The sequence below is a fragment of the Ambystoma mexicanum genome, chromosome 4p, assembly GCF_040938575.1.
Source record: "Ambystoma mexicanum isolate Mex_15411 chromosome 4p, UKY_AmexF1_1, whole genome shotgun sequence".
NCBI lineage: Eukaryota > Metazoa > Chordata > Amphibia > Caudata > Ambystomatidae > Ambystoma > Ambystoma mexicanum.
This window is the reverse complement of record NC_090927.1, coordinates 799,290,749-799,310,688: the sequence shown is the minus strand read 5'-3', so window position 1 is coordinate 799,310,688 and position 19,940 is coordinate 799,290,749. Positions and strand designations below refer to the sequence as shown.

General features: G+C 47.6%; 1 protein-coding gene across 13 annotated transcripts in view; it reads left to right on the top strand.

Moving 5' to 3' along the window:
- Positions 1-19,940, top strand: part of SNX14 (sorting nexin 14) — a 2,214,134-nt gene that overhangs the window by 740,674 nt on the left and 1,453,520 nt on the right. For all 13 annotated transcript variants that reach the window (XM_069606348.1, XM_069606351.1, XM_069606342.1 and 10 more), the window contains one exon: positions 17,822-17,897. In XM_069606348.1, coding sequence (XP_069462449.1) covers positions 17,822-17,897 — 76 coding nt within the window. The remainder of the gene's footprint in view (positions 1-17,821; positions 17,898-19,940) is intronic.

Sequence of the window (19,940 nt, the reverse complement as noted above, 5' to 3'; positions counted from 1 at the left end):
CTGTGTTCTGTTACCTCCAGCTTTTTGCTGGAGGCATTTTCGGCGGATTATCCGCCGCTTTTCTGGCGCTAATAGCGCTTACGCCGGACTCGTGATTGATGATGTTTTAGCACGAATGGTTCCTGGCACTGTTATGGCCGGCTCTTGTACAGCCGGCTGTCCTTGCGCCGGCTGTTATTGCGCCGGCGGTATTTGGAGTCGTGATCCGACGGACCCTTAAAATCGGCGCTAAGAGCGTTACCGCCGATTTTAAGGGTTACCGCCCATTTTAAGGGTTACCGCCCAAGTCGTGATGAGGCCCTATGTAAAGTTAATGGCAACGTTACCCTTTTCTGGAGGACAGTAGTCAGCCACAGAAATGGAGTCGGTGGGAAGTCTAAAAGACAACCCTGTGTCACTGCACTGAAGGTGCTGTGTAACACACAAAAGAGTGGGGCTACTGAAGTGGTGTACTCCAGAGTCCACAATCACAAAAACAGATGAAATACACATGGCAAAACACAGTTAAGAGTGGGGGAAAAGCTCACACTCTTACCAAGTGGAAAAAATAAACTCCAGAAATCCAGCAAAGCTGCTGGGGGATTCACTGGGTAAGGGAAATTAGCCATAGAATGAGAATTCTCCCTAACAGCAACCCATTCTAGATCTCTGCCACCTCAAGAAATGCATCAAGTCACAGAAGTTCCGGATGGTCACCCTCCAGCACGTGCTGGGACAGCTGGAGGAAAGAGGCTTCCTGTTGTCGCTGGACTTGGAGGATGCTTTCTTCCACTTCCCCATACACAGGGGGCATCAAATGTTTCTGCGCTTTGTGGTCCAAGGACAGCACTATCAGTTCAAGGCCCTTCCCTTCGGTTTGAAGTCAGCGCCAAGGGTCTTCACCAAGTGCCTGGCACCAGTGGCGGCGCGGCTCCGCCCGCAGGGGGTCCAGGTCTACCCCTATCTGGACAATTGGCTCGTCCGATTGAAGTCAAGGGAACTCGTCGTCGAACACACAGCGAGGACCGTCCGCCTGCTCACGGAACTGAGGGTCTCGATAAACTATGTGAAGTCCTGCTTGGTGCCATCGCAGGACGCTCGGTTCCTGGGAGCCAGGCTCAACACTGTGGCGCGACTGGCTGCACCATAGGAGGAGAGGATAAAGGCCGTCTTGGGCAAGGTACAACGGCTGTTGACCATGGAAGTTGCCAGGGTGAGATCCATCAAGTCCCTGCTCGGCATGATGTCGTCATGCATCTACCTCGTTCGGTTGTGCAGGCTGCGGATGCGGCCGCTACAGGAGTTCCTCGACGCTCGTTGGATACAAGTGTCGAGAAGCTTCGAAGACAAGATCGCCCTCAACGAGACATTCCGTTGAGTGATTCGGTGGTGGGGCATCTGCGCGCATCTAGCGGCGGGCACAGACTTTCAGAACTCAGCACATCACAAGACTGTGACGACAGACGCCTCCCTGTAGGGATGGGGCGCTCACTCCGGAGATCTTCATGCAAGAGGCCTTTGGCTACCGGAAGAGAAGTCGTTGCACATCAACGTTCTAGAACTCCGGGCCGTGTTTTGGGCCCTCAGATCATTCCTTCTGTCCCTGAAGGGCAAGGTGGTATGGGTCTTCACCGACAACAACACCACGATGTTCTACATTCAGAAGCAGGGGGGCACCAGATCCCCTGCCCTCTCCAAGGAAGCGCAGGATCTGTGCACTGGGCCGTCGCCCAGGGGATTTTCCTGGTACCTTTTCATCTGGCAGGAGTGAAGAACACTGTTGCGGACTCGCTCAGCAGGGAGCTGCGCTCTTGCCACAAGTGGAGCTTCGGCAGGATCAGGTGGCTCTCCTCTTCCAACAATGGGGCAATCCCCAGATCGATCTGTTTGCGACGGCGACGAACACCAAGTGCCAGAGGTTCATCAGCAGGTTTCCCCAGCCGGGGAGCATGGGGGATGCATTCTCCTTCCCCTGGGACGGCCTGTTTCTCCATGCGTTCCCTCCGTTGCCGTTGCTTCTGCGACTCATCAGTCAACTCAGACGATCCCGGTGCAGGATGATCCTCGTAGCACCAGCGTGGCCGAGGCAGATATGGTTCCCGGGCCTTCTGGACATGTCAGCGTCCCCTCCAGTCAAGCTTCCGGCGGACACAGATCTTTTCGCCAGGGAAGGAGGCACGATTCTGCACCACGACCCAGGGTCGCTGAACACGCAGGCCTGGCTTCTTCAGCGCTAGAGTTCAGATGGTACGAGATCCCGGCATACTGCAAGGAGGTACTTGCCAAGGCCAGGGCTTCTTCGACTCTTTAGTGCTACGGACATAAATGGAAGAGGTTCACAGTCTGGTTCAGTGCACAGAAGATAAACCCTTTACGGATTACGGCCCCTCAAGTGCTGCCGTACTTGCTGTCGTTGGCCAAGGCGGGGCTGGCACACACCTCCATGAAATATCATCTGCCGGCTATCTCCCGCTATACCAGAACTCTGGGGCGGTCGTCGCTGTGGTCGCATCGCCTGGTTAAGGAGTTCATGAAAGGACTTTTCTGCTTGTTCCTGCCGGTGAAGGCTCCAGCCCTGGCATGGGAGCTCAATGTGGTGCTGACTAGGCTCATGGGTCCTCCGTTCGAGCCTCTGCATTCGGCACCTCTGAAATTCCTATCGTGGAAGACGTTTCTTGTGCCCATCACCTCCACACAACGATTGGGAGAGATCCAGGCCCTCGCATGTAAGCCTCCGTACTTGACATTCCACGAAACGAGGGTCATGCTGAGGACGCACCCGTCCTTGATGCCCAAGGTGCCGTCAGACTTCCATCTCAACGAGCCCTTGGTGTTACCTGTTTTCTTCCTGTCGCCTTCGTCACCGGCTGAGAGGACTTTGCACTCGCTGGATGTGGCTAGAGCACCGAAGTTCTACGTAGGCCGCACAAAGAGTTTTCGGAAGACATCACAGCTGTTTGTGAACTTTGGCCCTGTGAACCAAGGGAAGGCCCTCTCCAAGGCTTCCATTTCCAGATGTCTCTCTGGCTGCATCAACCATTGTCATCGGTTGGCAAACTGACCGTTGCCTGTCCGTCCAAGAGCCCATTCGACCAGAGCGATCGCTGCAACTACGCCGTTCCTGTCTTGTGTGCCCCTGCTGGACATCTGCAGGGCTGCTACGTGGAGGTCGACGCACGCCTTCACAAGATTCTACTGCGTCGATCGGGATTCCAGGGAGGAGTCCAGAGTCGGCCAAGCAGCGCTGCGCAACCTGTTTGCTTGAAGGTGAGCCTGGTGTGGAGGTAAGAGATGCTTAATGTTCAGATGTTGAAATGCTTAATGTTGAACCTTGCCACCTGCCGTGGTTGTGCATGTGTGTACTGCTATGTATTCTTTATTCATGAGCATGTGAATCCATGCCAGACCCCATGCTGGAGAAGGAACAAGTTAGTACGTAAAGTGGTAGTAGGACCAAGAGAAGAGCCGCAGAGGCGTAGGCGGGAGGGTTTGCATGTGGATCCCTGCCAGACCCATGCTGGAGAACAACAGTTAGAGGTAAGTAACTTGTTCCATCATCGGCATATAACGTGAAAATCTCTATTTTGTTTACCAGAGGGATCCCTGACTTGTATCTAGCCCTTAATATGTCAGCTAACGGTTCTATTACCAAAGCGAACAAGAGGGATGAGAGTGGCCAGCCCTGTCACGTGCCACCCATCAGTTTTAATATTGCTGATAGTGTCCCATTGACACACACTCTTGCATATGGCTGTGTATACAGTATTCTAACCCATTTTTATACATTTATGTCCAAACCCGTAATTATGCAAGACCCTGAATAGAAAAGGCCGGTAGACGGTGTCAAAGGCCTTCTGCATGTCCTTGGGGATCGAGGCCAGTATATTGTAGCAGCGGCGAATATTTGCCACCGTGGACCTGCCCTGTATAAACCCTGCTTGGTCCTCATGGACCATATACGCCATAAGGGGGGTTAAGCGGGCAGCAAGGATCTTTGTGAAGATTTTCACGTCCGTGTTTATCAATGAGAGCAGTCTGTAGGAACGCAGTCCTCAGTACTCGTCCCAGGCTTAAGCAGCAGCGTTATAATTGCCTCCCGGGTTGTCTCAGGGAGCTCTCCTATTTCCAGCACTTCAGTCCAGAGGGCGTGTAGTCTGGGCACCAGGGTCCTTGCAAATGCTTTATAGAACACGGCCCGAGGGCGTCAGAGCCCGGTGCTTTACCGTTCGGTAAAGATTTAATGGCTTCTGCTATCTCAGCCTGTGTGAATGGGATTTCCAATGCATCTCTAGACACGGTGGATAGAAGCATTGTAGGTATGTTAGCTAAATAGCTATCTATCTCCTCCTCCGTAGCCGTTCTCTGGGGGGAGTATAGCTGGGAGTAAAAGTCATAGAAAACTTTCCCTAGTTCTTCCTGGTCTGTCGCCACTATTCCAACTGGCCGTGTTATACAGGGGATGACAGTGCTACCTCGCTCCCCTCTAACCATCTTTGCTAGGAGCTTGCCCGGCCGTTCCTGCTCGCCAGAACGCTGTGCAGCGGCAGGTTTGTCAAAATAGCGGATCTCTCGATCTGCCGCTGCTCTATATTCCCCTAGTTGGGTCTTAATGTCCAGTTTAGTTTGTGGTGCGGGGTCTATAGTGTATTGTTCCTATAATTTAGCTATTTCCCCTTTCCGTCGTTCTCTGCGGATATCTTTGAATACCCTGAATTCCGTAGACATGGCCACGCCTCTTACATACACTTTAAACGCCTGCCACAGTATCGCCTGGGTCCTCACTGTGCCTTCATTCTGTTCAAAGTATTCATTAATATGCTGGGTCAAGCTACTCTTGTGTACATGATCTGACATTGCTGTTGCTTTGAACCTCCACGGGGACCTTTGTGGTGAGACTTTAGGGATATGCATAGATATATGAAGAGCGGAATGGTCTGGCATTGTTCTGGGGTGAATAGTAGCCTCGTTTACCCAGCCCAGTGCCCTCTGTGTTAGCAGCCAAATATCAATTCTTGAGTGCATGTCATGCACCGACGAGTAAAACGTGTAGGCGCATTGTGCGCCATTCAGAGAATGCCATACATCTCTGAGGCCCAGGTAAGTTACATGAGTGTGTATCATGCGGGCAGCATTAGTGAGTACCCTAGAGGTGTCGGATGTACGGTCCAGGCGTGTGTCAAGAAAAGTGTTGAAATCGCCCCCACTAATAATTTTAGCTATGGGGTATTTGGCACATTTCTTAAATAGCTCAGAGTAAAACATTGGGTCATCTACATTTGGTCCATATATATTCAGGAGCAGTACCTCCTCCTCGGTTAGGCTCCCATGTACCAGTACGTAGCGCCCCTCTGGGTCACTTTCCGTATTGTGATGTATAAACGGTATTGATCTATGGATCAGTGTTAGTACACCAGGCGCTCTGCTAGAATATGTCGTGTAAAAGCGATGATTGCCCCATCAGGGCACTATCTTTTCTTCTTGGTGTCCTAGTAGATGGGTCTCCTGAAGGTATACAATTTGGGCTCCAAGTCTATTGATGTATGCCATTATTTTCCTCCTCTTTACTGGCGTCCCCAACCCTCGTACATTCCAGCTCAATAATGTGATCTCGTTCGTGTCTTTCTTAGCCATATGTGACTGCACCGTTCCTCAGTTTTTGTACAAATGTCCCATAAAGTTCTCTAATGCCTCTTTGATCCGTAACTGTGCATTTTTAACTTTAACCTCCCAACAGATCAACCCTCCCTCCTCCCCCACCCTCATAGTTCCCCGAACTTCAACTATGTAATTCCCCTTGCCCACTCCATATCCCACTCTCTCAAGTGGTCTATCTAAAACGTGCACCTGCATCAGAGGGCCGCTGTTGTGGCGGCCAAGACCAAAGCCCACCACTCGTCTGCCCATTTTATTACTCAATTTGTTTGTTACTTGAACCCATAATAAAACAGGGGCATCCTTTGTTTTTACAAATGGCTTAGCGTACGATCTGCATTTTCTCATTCTGGTATGCAGCCTCCCAAGTATCTGTACTTGTCATCTTCTGTGCTGTTTTCCTTTCAAGCCCGGCCATGTTGCGGTGACTTGTTACTGTTGTCCTCTGAGCTGATCGGCGTCTGTTTTGGTTGTACCAGGATATTTGCCTCTACGAAGCTGACTGCCTCTTCCGGAAAGGTGAAGAAGTATGCCTTATTGTCATGTTGCATTCTAAGTCTGACCGGGTACAACATTGCATAGGGAACTTTTCGCTCACAGAGCATTTTCTTGACCCCAATAAAAGAACGCCTTTCTTGCTGAATTGCAAGTCTGTAATCCGGGAAGATCCGAATCACATTGGAGCCTAATCTCAGTTCTTGCTTGTCTCTGGCGGCCGTTAGGACCAGGTCTCTGTCTCTGTAGTTGATCAATCTTGCGATGATTGGTCTAGGGTAGGCCCTGGGTTTGGGTCATGGTGCCTGTGATCTATGTGCCCTATCTACAACAAACATGGATGACCAGCCCAGGTCCTCGAGAAGTTCTTTGAGTAGTTCCTCCACTGCCAGCTCCATAGGACCTTTAACTGCTTCTTCCGGAACCCCCACTATATATTATTACGGCGTGACCTAGCCTCCAAGTCCTCGCATTTAAGTTTCACTTTCCCCAGGTCTTTTGCCATCTCTGTCACTGTGTTGCGCGGTGCCTCTAGTGTGTCTTCTGTTGTGCTGATCTGAGCTTCCGCTTCCGTGATGCGGCTGGTGGCTCTTTTGAGTTGGTTCCTGATCATCATCACATTTGTATTGATCCCATCTAGTTTGTCATTCACGGCTGCAAAGCCCTGCTGCATTGAAGCAAATACAGCCTGAGGGTCCATGGTAGTTGCCGGTGACATGGGTTCGGGTTACAGTGTCTGCTTGGTGCTTGCGTCTGCCATGGTGCCTGTCCTGACAACCGCAGTCGTGAATTTGTCTATGGCTCCCTTTCCTTTTTTGGGACCTGCACCTTTGGGCATCACTCTCAAGCTTTTTCCAGGCTTTGTTCCTGCCCCGCTTGTTCTCTCAAGGATGAATGTGTAATCTGTGCAGGTTGTAGGTTCTTCTGCAGTGGCTCTCTGTAGTATTAGGTTAATTCTGTGCTAGCTGTGTGATCAAGGCAGAGTCTGACATTTTTTAGGCAGTACAGGTTCCCCAAGTTCATGCGGGTTGTTAGTGTTCCCTCCGTGTTGCCACCTTTACTTGCCACACGTCCGTGACCTGTCTTTATAATGTAACTATTGATCATCTGAATGACACGAGGGGAGGATATACCAGTGAGATTCCTCAGTGCCCAGTCGGTGGATCACACGTTAATTCTGAAGTTCCTTCCTTTGGGGGGGGTTGGGGGAGTTTCTCAATGTTCTGCCATTAGTGCCTCAATACACTTGCCAATGGTGGAGTATTATATGTTTCTGTGGTATTTCCAGGACCTGGGTTCTCCGGGTGAGCTGGTCAGGGTTGGGTTGGTGGTCGACCGTCTGGGGCAGCCAGGAGGAGTTTACTTCGCAGTGCGTGACTGCTTCACTACCGTTTATTTGTATGACCTCTCCTTCGTGCGTGGGGTGCTGCACAGGTCTGGGCAAGATCCTCCATTCCCCAGTGTGGTCTCACATCGTTTTAAGGCTGCAAGCACTTAGCGTGATGGCCCTCTGGATGATATGCTGTTGTTGGTGTAGTGTGGTGGTCAGCGCCTTTTGGGTATGCTGAGATTGTCAGCTTCTGCCCGATTGGGAGTGTCCAGGGCCACCAACTTGGTGGCACTGTTGGGATTCACGGTGAGGACATGCAGTTTTGAGTAGTCCTCAGTCCAGTTCCACCACTTTGCATGGGTGGCCTGGATGCGATTTATATATACGGGCCTCTTGTTAGTTTATGCGCTCTTCATGTCGCCCCTGGTGTTCGCGTTGCGATCTCCGCTGCAGAGAATGGCCTCTGTCCCTGCTGCCTCGCACTGGTATGGGCGTTTGCGCCAGGGCACCTCACGGATGCCCCGAGTTGTTGCAACTAAATGTGTGATGCCGGATGGTGGGGAGACACGGGTTGGCGCATCCCCCAGGGTCGGGCGCCTTCAGCAAGGCCGCAGCGCATCCCTGCAGTTGGGCAAGTTTGTTCTGGTCACACCCCCACCCCCGCACGCTTGACTCACCGGGTACTCGTTGTCACTGCGCTTTGATCAAGTCTCAGAGCTGGGCAAGGACTCCTGCCTGCTGGTGCTCAACGGGGTACCCCCGGAGCACCAGCAGTCTCACACGCAGAGGGGGGTTGTAGATGAGCTGCTCCTTGCCCTGCGCTGTGTTACTGTGTTCTGGCATTTCCCCGGACGGTGGATGCAAAACAGTTGGAAGGGTGGCACGTAGCTTCTGCGCCAAGGTCTGCGTGGCTTCTTGTGTTTTCCAGGGCCCAGAGAGCACCACTCACTGATCTCACCCCTCAAACGGAATATTTCAGAACATTGGGGTCCGAATGGGCCAATTTATTGCCTGCATGCAGAGGAGTCCCTTAGACGACTTCTTGTATGTTTTTATTCAAAATCGGACTGTATTTTGCAAGTTATTGCATCTGTGGTCTCAGCCGCCACCGGAGCCCACAGAGATGCTGCATACGGCTGTGTGCGCAACAGCGCTCCAAGAGCCACCCAACTCTTAATAGAGGAACAGGGGAATACAAGAGCGCAGGGTAAAACTGTATTACTTTGAAGACAGGAATTTACACTCAGATGTTTTAGGAAAATATACTTTATATGTCGTTAAAGGTAAGTAAGGTACCAACACATGTTACAACTAAGAGCATTCTTGGGTCCTTACCATACTTGTTAGGCCAATCTCAAAGTCAAAATTCAACCAAGGCTTTAACAGTTCTTACCTTGGGGGTATCATCGGACTTGTTTGGGCTCAACCAAGATTCAGTCTCTTTATAGGAAATAGCAGAAGAAACGGACATGCTTCTGTTTGGTTGGGCAGGATTCTGGTCATGCTGCTGCGTGCATGCCAATGGTTTGCGTAGGTTCCAATTGCAAATATAGGGCTAATGTTTATAGATGGGACTTTGCCTGGGGATCATGCTGGTGTCTTTCCAAAGGCAGGGCATCAAGAAGCCTGGCACTGATTCTTACGTTTCAGACTGTTCAACGCTTGAGTCCTCACAAGCTGAGCTGTTATCTGTGATTTTTGTGTACAGTGTCCAGTGCTGAACCTGTTGCAGCTGAGGACGATCTTTAGGCAAAAAAGGGCAGATGTGGAGTCACTGTAATGCTTGTGTTGAAGAGAGCTGCCCCTGCTGGAGCTGGGTTTTAACACAGCTACCCGGTTTGGTACAACACCAGTACTGGTATTTGCAGACTTTGTCCAGCAGAATGTTCAGGTAGGAGATTGACTCAGCAGAGTTGAGAGGTGACATTTGGGTTTATTTTGGGTTGTAACTTGATCTGCATTTCACCTAGCAAACACAGGCTTTCATCTCTATTTGGCAGAACATTTGGTGTCTAGTGCTTTCACCCCTTCATGTTGGGTTTTCTCAGGGATGGGTCAGCATGGCTCCCTGAGACCAAGGCATCGTTTAGGGCTTGTAACGTGGCTGGGCACACTGGGTTAGGGAAAGGAATCCCCAGTGTACTGTTTCCTCTGGTCAGTAGAAGTCTTGTCAGAAGATACCGGGTGGAGCTTAGCCATCAGAGAAGTTCTTGGACAAATGCAGGGCTTCCCCACAATTCCTCTAGGCTGTTTCCTCTGTGCTTGCAGATACATTCACAGGCTTATTAAAGTAAGTCAGCAAACCCTAACCCTCTGTGTAAATTGTAGATTAGGACAAGCTTTTGACCCCCCAAGCCCTTTACTTCAGTGGGTGCTGCCACATTAAACTTCATTAGGCTTTCTCTCAGGAGCCCCTTCAGGCTTGGGTCCAGACACCATTCACAAAACGGCAATATTTGGTTTGAACAAATCTCCGAGGCAGGCAGTAGCCCTGATTATACTTGGCAGCATTCCTAGCTCTCTAACGTTCTCTCTAATATGAGCAGTGTTCAGCCGTTAGACACTATACAGGAATTACACATGTTTACCTTTGAGGGGCATCTCAGCAGTACAAAAGGCTCTACACCACTAGAATCAAAGGCTACCACCAACCACTGAAGCTCAGTCTTCTCTGCAAAGTGATCCCCATAAGGAAACCCGGGTGCTGAGAGGCACCTCAATCCAGAATGATTTATGGTTTCTCAGCAGGCACAATCATTATTCGTGTCCCTGATGAGGTCTCCGATGAGAAATCAGGCAGTGAAAAATAGAAAATGCTCATGGTCTCACAACAGATAAGTAGGATGCAACTTTCAGTCTCACACCATGATTCCCACTTACCTATGCCATCCAACCTTCATGGTGAGAGACTGAATTCTCACTTTCATTCAGTAGGGGGACATCTTTAGTGTGTGTGGACAGCAGGAGTTTGTTCTGGTTGTAACAGTACAGAGGGGATGTATGCTCTGTCTCTTCAATCATGGCGCCATTCGGTGTGCAGGCAATTTAATGGACTGGATCTCTAGGACATCCATAGCTGTAAATAACCTTTAAAACACTATTTCACTTGGAACACCGTGCCTGTCAACATTTCAGGCATTGTGCACTGTTGTTCACTGTCTGAAAAGTTCATACCTGGCTACCTTCTGGACACCTTTCCTCTCACCCCCCCATTTACAGCTTTAGCTCCCTTGTGCCTGTCTGCTCTACAGTTATCATTCTATTATTTACTGAATGAAATCATTCATGGATGGTCCAGTGCTCTATGCCCCTCAATCACAGGAGCTGCTCACAAACATCCAGGAAGGCTGTCTCAATGCACTGGCGCAATTCATACATGATTGAAGCTGGTTAGAATTCAGTTTCTCCAAAATATGATGACTTAAAAGTAGCAGTTGGGCTAGGTGTCCACTGTAGACATCCTTGACAGTGGGACCTGTGTTTTTTTTTTCCATCAGAAGGCCACCTTCCTTGCACTTGCTAGGGACAGTGTCCAGGAATGTATTGATTAAAGATATAAAATGCCTTTGGGGTGAAATTGCTGGCCGGGAAATGTTATTGGTTAACACATATGGACCAAATGTTGATAACCCTGCTTTTTACATGGATATGTATCAATTAATTGTTTCAATCAATGTTACCACTATAATATGGGGGGGTGATTTCAATGTGGCCATGGACCCTAAGCTGGACAGGTCCAGCGTTACTGTCAGAGTACCTACCAAAACTGCTGTTACCCTGAAACACATTTTGTCACAGCTTTCTCTTGTTGACGCCTGGCGTGTGCTACATCCGGACAGCAGGGGACACACTTACTACTCCTCGATTCACGACTCTGAGTCTAGAATCGACTATTGGTTTACCTTCCCCTGCTGTGGTTACGACACTGAAAACGTGCGAAATACTATCCCGTACACTATCGATCATTCCCCTGTCATGATGGAGGTGGGGGTTGGTGATTCCCTGGGGACAGCTAAAAGATGGAGAATGCCGGGAGGAATCCTGGGAGACCCTGGGGTTGTGGAGGAATTACATATAGAAATCAGAGTTTTTTGCCAACAATATCCGATCTGTTGACAGATTCTCCACTGTCTGGGAATCCTTTAAGACTTGGACTAGGGGCACCTTGATATCTAAGTCCGTGGGCCTCCTTAAAGGGGTCTGCACCGAGTTAACTGAAACTGAACGCAGATTAGGGAAGACATACACTCAAACACAAGATAAGGCAATACTAGCTGAAATTCAGACTCGGTTACAAGAATTCAACGCATTGGCCACCAGAGAAGTGAGCTATATGGCGGACCCGGTCCGCGCCCGTAGATATGGTGAAGGGAACAAGGCTGGGAGGACACTGTCCAACCTACTCAAGCAAGATAGGCAACCTAACCAGGTTACGGGCATACAAACATCACAAGGGGAGGTGCTCCTGGGTGAAAAAGATATTAATAACGAATTTGCCAAATTCTATCAAGAACTGTATAGGAACAAAGGCACCAAAACAGACACTGAAATTAAATCCTAACTGGAGGCACTTTCCATGCCGGGACTGTCTGAGGAGGCCCGATTGGCAATGGAACAGCCGGTAACCGCTGAAGAAATTGCTGAGGCGGTCAAAGCATTGGCGTCGGGGAAGGCTCCAGGGTCGGACGGATTGGGGGCCGAATTCTATAAAGAGTTCTGTGAGGAGCTGGTACCAGTGCTGTTGCAGGTTTGGGGCTGTGATAACTGTGCTTCCTAAACCTCGGTGCCCCCCCAAGACATATCTTCCTATAGGCCCCTTTCCCTTATAAATACTGATGCCAAGATATTTGCAAAGGTATTGGCCAATCGGCTCCTCCCGGCAATCCCGACACTTGTCCATCCAGACCAAAACGGATTTATCCCCACAAGATCTACAGCCCTCAATCTCTGTAGACTTTTTGGCATTATGGCACAGATAGACCCTGGAAGGAACGCAGTGGCCATGTCCTGGACGCCGAAAAGGCCTTTGATTCTGTATCATGGGCTTATTTGCTGGCGGTTCTGGAAGCATTTGGTATGGGCCCTAATTTTATCAGCTGTACACGGAGCCTGGTGCCAGGGTGTTAACGAACAGATCCATCTCTGAATTTTTCCTTCTGGGGAGGGGCACTAGACAAGGGTGCCCATTCTCGCCTATAATATTCACACTTACGGTAGAGCCAATGGCAATCACAATCAGACTCAGACACTCAGATAAAGGAATAAACCGGAAGGGCGCTACCCAACTAATCTCCCTATATGCGGATGATACGCTCTTATATGTCCGGGAACCAGAAAAAAAATATCTTACCCATAATGGCGGAAATCCAGGAATTTTCGTTCTACTCTGGATACACTATAAATAATAGAAAATCAGAGATATTCCCACTCACGCAGGCAACTAAATGTCCAGATACAGGCAGCTTTTCTGCCTGTAGTCTCCGGTCCGCGTCCTCCGAATCCCGGCACCAATGAAGGAAAAGCCACCCAGTGGTAGCTTTTGTTTACTACAGCTGGCTGGCTTTTCCTTCATTAGTGCCGAAAAAGCCAGCACAGGTGGGCATCCATTTCACAAAATGGATGCGCCCATGTGCTTGCTTTTTCAATTTTTGAGCTTGAATTGCTCAAAGTTTTACATAGGAACTTAAAAAAAAAAAAGTGCGAGTATATTTGTTTTATTATTGCCCATCTTTTTGGGCAATAAAAATGTTTGGGCGAACCATTCCTTTTAATGGTCCGATCAGAATATTAGATACCTGGGGGTTCTTGTCTCTAAGGACAGACATACATTGTATACAGACGATCATGAAAACGCTTTAAACACGTTAAATGCCAAATTACTGATGTGGGGTCGCCTTCCGATCTCACTACATGGTAGAGTCGCAGTCCTTAAGATGATAGTTTTACCCAAACTACTTTATTTTTTCGTGAACATCCCTATATGGCCGGGACGCCCTTCTTTGATAAGATCCGATCAATGGTGCTAACTTTTCTGTGGAACGGGCGATTTGCGAGAATAGGGTGGGAAAAGATGATTGAACCATACTCCTCTGGCGGCATAGCAGCGCCTGATTTTGAGTTATATTATTATGTAGCTCTCGCCCAATTTGTAAAATACTGGTATGAGGACACTAACTATCCACCCCACACATGGATAGGAGAATACACCACACATCCAACGAATATGCAATCTGTAATCCTTGATAAACATTATAAAGACACGTGTGATTATAATCCAGTGAGCTGCACGGTCCGGGCATGGCAGGCGGTATTCAGAAGACTGGGCGTAGACAACTCGAATAACCCTGTTGGACAGAATCCTGTGCAGTTCCCTTGGGGACACTGCAAAACGATTAAGACTACAGGAGCAGCAGTAAACCCAATTGGTAGCAGTCTGTACCACCCAGATTTACCTGGTAGCTGTGGCTGAGCAGTCAGACTTCTCTCTAGAAGAGTTAGGCAGTATACAGAGGATACACAATAGGGCTAAAAACACAGTAGAGCAAGCAAACACTGACCAGAGCTTGGTATCAAAAGTATATAATTATTTATTTAAAACGCACTTTAGGAAATACACTAAGCACTATAGATCAAAGCAAGTTCAAACACAATCAGAAACGTATACACACCTCCCTTAATAATTATTAGACAAGTCTAGGTCAAACCACCACTATTTGTAAAAAACAGATGTGAGCGCGTAACTTAGATGGCACTCCAATAATTAAGTTAAAGGGAGAGAAAAGGGCAGGTCATGAAAATAAAACAGTTCCCAACACTTTTCTAAGACCACAGCAAGTTAGTGAAGGCAGAGTCTACTGTAGAGCCAAAGTTCATAGGCCAGGCGCACTTTAAATGGAGCAAGGCGAAATGTGCCCAAGATCACACAATTTAAAAAGCACTCAAGTCTTTGCAGAAATGTTCAAAGGGGGTTGGTTTGATGCGAAAGATAAAGTTAGAAGGTCTGGGGGCCAACCCAGTTGGAAAGCCAAGGTTTTAAGGGTCACCTTTAGCAATCCGCAGAAAGGGAGGCCAGGTGGAACACAGTACCTTAAAGAGTGATGAAGCTCCAGCGATGGCAGTTGTTCCTGGCAGTGGGTGCAGTTCGTGGTTTCGACCAGGGAAGGAGAAGATCTCGTCGAGGAGGAAACTTGGAGTCGTTGCACTGCCCAGGGACGAGACCAGCCGCAGAGTTCGTTCTGTTAAAAGGAGCGTTCCTTTTATTCGCGGTCACAGTGGTGAAGCTTGGCTATCCGGCCGCCGGGGTGCTTGGCACGGGCGATTCGACCAAGTTACGTCCTGGAAGGCGAATGGCGAACTGGTTGTCCCCACCAGCTCAAAGGGAGAAGACTCTTACAGCAGAAGATTGTCGTCGGGGAAAGTGGTGAGGTTGTTGCAGCAGGACTCCACCAGTGGTGTCGTTGTTGCAGATGGCTCAACTTCTCCCCTCTTTAGATTTCTTAGGTCCTGTGGTGACTTCTGAAGTTCCAGTCCCAAAAGCCCTGCTTTTATGCAGAAAAACCCCCATTCAACAGCCTAGCTGTTACTCATACATGCTAAGTGGTGAGCCGGGCGGTTCACCACTGGGCCAATCAGAACAGAGTGCGACTTGAGTTGCTAAGGCAACGCAGTCCAGGGTGCCAATTCCCCCACCCACACATCCTGTGTAACCCAGACAGAGTGGCACCAGTTGGAGGGCTTCTATGGAGAAGCCCGCGAAAAAGTGGAACAAAGGGCCCGACCTTGGTTGGAGTTATAGAGACGGGGACAAACGCCATTTTGGAAAAGAATTCTGGCGAAAAGACCCAACCGGTGATTTTATGTTAAATAAATAAACCAGCGGTATCTTTAACATTGCACCAAAAAAAGTGGTGCGTTTAAAATCAATGGGAAAATCCCATAGGAAATATTCCGGTGGGATATTTCGCATGGTAACCACTGCCACCAGCTAGAAACTCGACAAGGGGGGACTGGACAGTGCCCCTTGGAAACAGACCAAGGGGAAATCTAATTAACCCCTTCCAGTACTTCCACAATATGATGGTTTGTATTGGTTCTGTTCACAATTTTGGACTAGTAAAGCCAATGGTGACTTTACTTGCCCTGGGAGACAGTAGTCAGTCCCAGGGTATGGAGTCTATGTTTGGGGGTCACTATGACACCCCGGTGTTACTGCACTGAGGGTGCTGTTTAAAACATACACTAAAACAGATGATACCCTATGGAGTAAAAGACCCCATAGCCCATAAGCACACAATAAGTCAGACATACCGCAAATCATGCCTAAGAGTGGGAGGAAAAGAGTCTCACTCTTAGCAGGAGAAAAAAACAAACCCCTAAAATCCAGCAAAGCTGCTGGGGGACTCACTAGGTTTGGGAAATTAGCCTTATAAGAGAATTCTCCCTAACAAACCCAGAGGTTTCCCTTTGGAATTCCCCGGGCATACCACCAACACTTGATAATAGCCTGCAGGAGGCCTGGGATCCCCATAATGAAATGAAACTTGGAAACATGTTCATTGATGGGAAATTTGCGTCTCTAAAAGATGTTCTGGGGGCATTTGGTGGTGGGCCGCTTAGGACACTCCAATACTATCCAATACTATTACATCCTTGTATACAGCTGGCAACTACCAAGAGCAGCCTTGGGATTTCCACCCTATACACGGCGATCCAGGCACATACCCCTACGACATACTTGGTTAAAGACCAGTGGGAGAGGGATCTACACGCCCGCATTGATGATAAAACATAGGAAAGGTATTGCTCGCTCACCAAAAAGGTATCCTTAAATACTGGTCTACGTTTAATACAGTTTAAGATTTTGAATAGGCTGCATTACACTCCGGTTAAAATAGCCAAATTCACAATGGATGGGTCGGGTGAATGCCCTAAGTGTAGAGCACCCCAGGCTGGAGCATTACACATGTACTGGGAGTGCCCGGTGGTGGCGGGCTTCTGGAGGGAGGTGGCAGGGATGTTACAAGAAATTACACAGGTTCCCCCTGTACTAACCCCACAGAAATACCTATTTGGTGATATAGGTAAGTGCTCTGAAAAGATCAGGAGACGGTTCAACATCTCATGCGCAGTGGCCAAAAAATGCATTTTACAAAATTGGAAAAGTACTGGGCCATCGAGCATGAAACACTTCCTTCGACATATGTAAATGAATCAGAGGAACAATTTGTCCTCACCCGACCAGCTGTACGCAGACCCAAAGACGTATGGGGCCCCTTCAGAATGGACTTATGTGACATGTTTTCTGATGATGACGAGACTGATTAAGCTTCAATATTCAAATTTGATATGTATAGTATAACTGCTGTAACTATGAACGTGAGGTGATAACTGCTGTGTATCTTGTGTGACCGCTAATAATACAATAAAGTTTTTAAAAAAAAAGATATAAAATGCCCAGTGTAGGGTAGGCAAGTTTCCCCAAATTGATCAGTGCCCTGAAAGACATAACTGTCATACAAATCAATTTGAGAGAAATCAATTCCCCTGGCGGAGATATTTGGGGTGCAGTGCAACTGCTGATTGTGCAATAGCAGTGTTCTAAAATGGATCAGAGGAAACCATGAATGATGCAGACACTTTCTCCCTAATGGTGGTACTTTTGACCTTGAAAATGTCATCGAACTTGGTGGAGAAATGCTGTGGGTCGTAAACTCTGGAGTGGTGGCCGTGGGCGAGGTAAGTTGTTTACACAGCTGAAACTGACTTTTTCAAGTGTGTTCAACAGGTGGGAATAATACTTATTGGTAGGTTGAACAATGAGGAGTTTGTTACCTTGCCTTGGGTTCGGACTAACTTTTTGAACGCTCTGTTGGTGCATCAAATGTATGTCAAGGATTTGGTTCTGCTGCATTTTGCATCTTTCTATTGTGGGGTCATTTGTGACAGTAAGATTTGAATGGAGCTCTCTCGTGGTCTTTCGGGAGACTGATTTGTAACGCTACAAATGTTGAATTTGGCAACGTTTGTGAGTTGAGGTCCTACAAAACGGGTGCTATTCAAATACATGTCTTTCTTCCATTGTTGAATTATACTTTCAGATTCATCATTTGATCCTGCCCTATGCAGGTGTTGTGTAAGAATATGTTTATGAAGATTACTGTATACAATTTACACTACCTTGAGTAGCAGAACAGCTAGCTTGCATGGCTGTTAATGCTTTCCCATCAGAGCAATGTTCTTGAGAATCATGGAGAGCAGAACATTTATGATCCCTTTGCTGGAGTAATCAGACATTGCACACATAAAATACATGTTATTATTTAATAAACAGTCTTAGTTTGTTGAAAGGTCTGCTTTTTCTTCCAGATCCTTGACTTTGCTAATTCGAGAAATTCTGTCTGGGTCCGTTTTCCTGCCCTCTATGGATTTTCTTGCTGATCCGGTAAGGTGTCATCTTTTACTCGATTAGAAGTTGTATAAGTTTACACATACTTAAAAGTGAATAAAACATTCTGAACAAAATTAAATGATGCAAGCCAATATAATGTAATCGATGTATTGGAATTTTGTATAGTGGGAACTGCCATTGTGGTTTGTACAGAAATGTAGAAAGTGAAAATGTTCTAGATTTCATCATTTGTTGCAAGAATAGAGAGTGAGCCCAGCTGGAGATGAAAACTGAAGGGCATAACAGAGTGGACAAAGGGGGGATATACCTCTTGATGAGTGAGCATACAAAAGAGAAGGAAAGGCATTATTGGGTTGATGGAGCAAGGATGTTTGAAATGCTGTGCTAAGGAGAAAAACGGCGCCTGGAAAGTGTTGACTGACATAAGTAAGTTTAAGTTAAGCAATGTAACCAAAAAGGGGATAAACGCAGGACTGTGGACATTGATAAACAAGCTTTATTGTACACAAAACAACCAAACAGGAACAAAAGTGAAACTTTGGTTGAGTGTGCTTCTGTTAAACTGACGTGGTTAGAACAACTAACATGTAGAGGGAAATATTGAAGTGCCTCTAGAGGAATGTCTGGATAGGTATTTCCAAGTTCAGACAATGTTCATCAGAAATGTTCAAAACTAGCAGTGTTCCAGGTTCCAACCACAAAAAAATTAACAGCTCCGAGTCATCAATTTCTTCCCCGTCATTCTTGGGTGGGGTGTCGGGTAGTCTTCTTTATAGCTCCCTGGAAGAGCACAATCCTTGTAAACTTGCCTTTTGCTGGTTCACACCCTAGCCAACCTTTGGGGCACCTCTGGCTCATAGACATCCTACGCAGCAACTGCATCAGTAATGGGTTGCTTCTAACTACTGGGCAAGTATATATAGTATTCTTTGGTGGATTCACCATGTCTGGGTTGGGCTGCTATTGGCTAGATTTTTTATTTCACTTCAGGGCTGTCATGGCTGGATTACCAAGAGCTCAAAGACAAAGGTGGACCAGGCTGTAACTGGCGTCACACAGCTACCTTAGTCTGTTGGTTTGGTTGCTTACTCCACTGGGACCCCTGTATCCTCTTAATGCTCGTCTTACTCCCATGCCTTGGTGGGATAGCCAGCTAAAGTGTCCACTATGAGCTGTGTCTACTTTGACTCATCTTGTCCACTCTGTTATTGCTGCATTCCCTCCCCCTCCTCAACAGAAAGTTCTGTTTCTGACCACCCTGTCACTCTAATGATCCTCTTTTGTTCTCACCCCTCCTCCACCCTGATGCTTTTCCACTCATCCACTCTGATGCGCCTCCCTCCTTTTACTAGATCCTTTTCTTCCCACTTTCCATCGCCTCCTAAAAGTGTTTCTTTTTAAGGTTATCTCCTCATCCCCACCCTTCACTGATATTCCACTCTTCTCCTGCTGGCCCTTCCCTATACCCTCAGCAACATTGTCCTCTTTGTGAGTAATCCTGCTGAGTCATTACAGAATCCCAGCCTAGAGTCTCCTCTTGTGTCTATAGAGGAAGGCAGCCGGTACCTGATCCTAACCTTGGGGTTGGTTTTAGGAGGCAGGATCACATTGGAGGAGAAGGCTATCAAGGGAATGTGATGATTCAGTCAGGAGAGACGCGGTATTCCTCCTTTTTGAGGATGGGGTTCCCAAGGTGCCTGAATGTTTAATGGTATGTTGTTACAGCCAGGCCTCCCCTTCCGAACTTTCCCAAGGTATCCAGAATAAGAATTAATGTATATGAGAGACAGGGAGTCAATATTACTACTTTTAGTAGTAATGATACTTCATGGGTTTCAGACCTAAGAGAAAATGTATATATTCTTTAAAATCTTCTCTTAAACATGTGCCCAGTAAATCCCCTAAGCAATGTGGGTTAAAGGAAGATTATTTTATTTTTTATTAACATGTTCATAGTTAAAATTAAACCTTTGAACACGAGAAAAAAGAAATACATTACACGTTTCATACAATACGTTCTATACAATCCAACATAAAATAAAACATTTAATCTAAAAATGTTGTACAAAAACATAA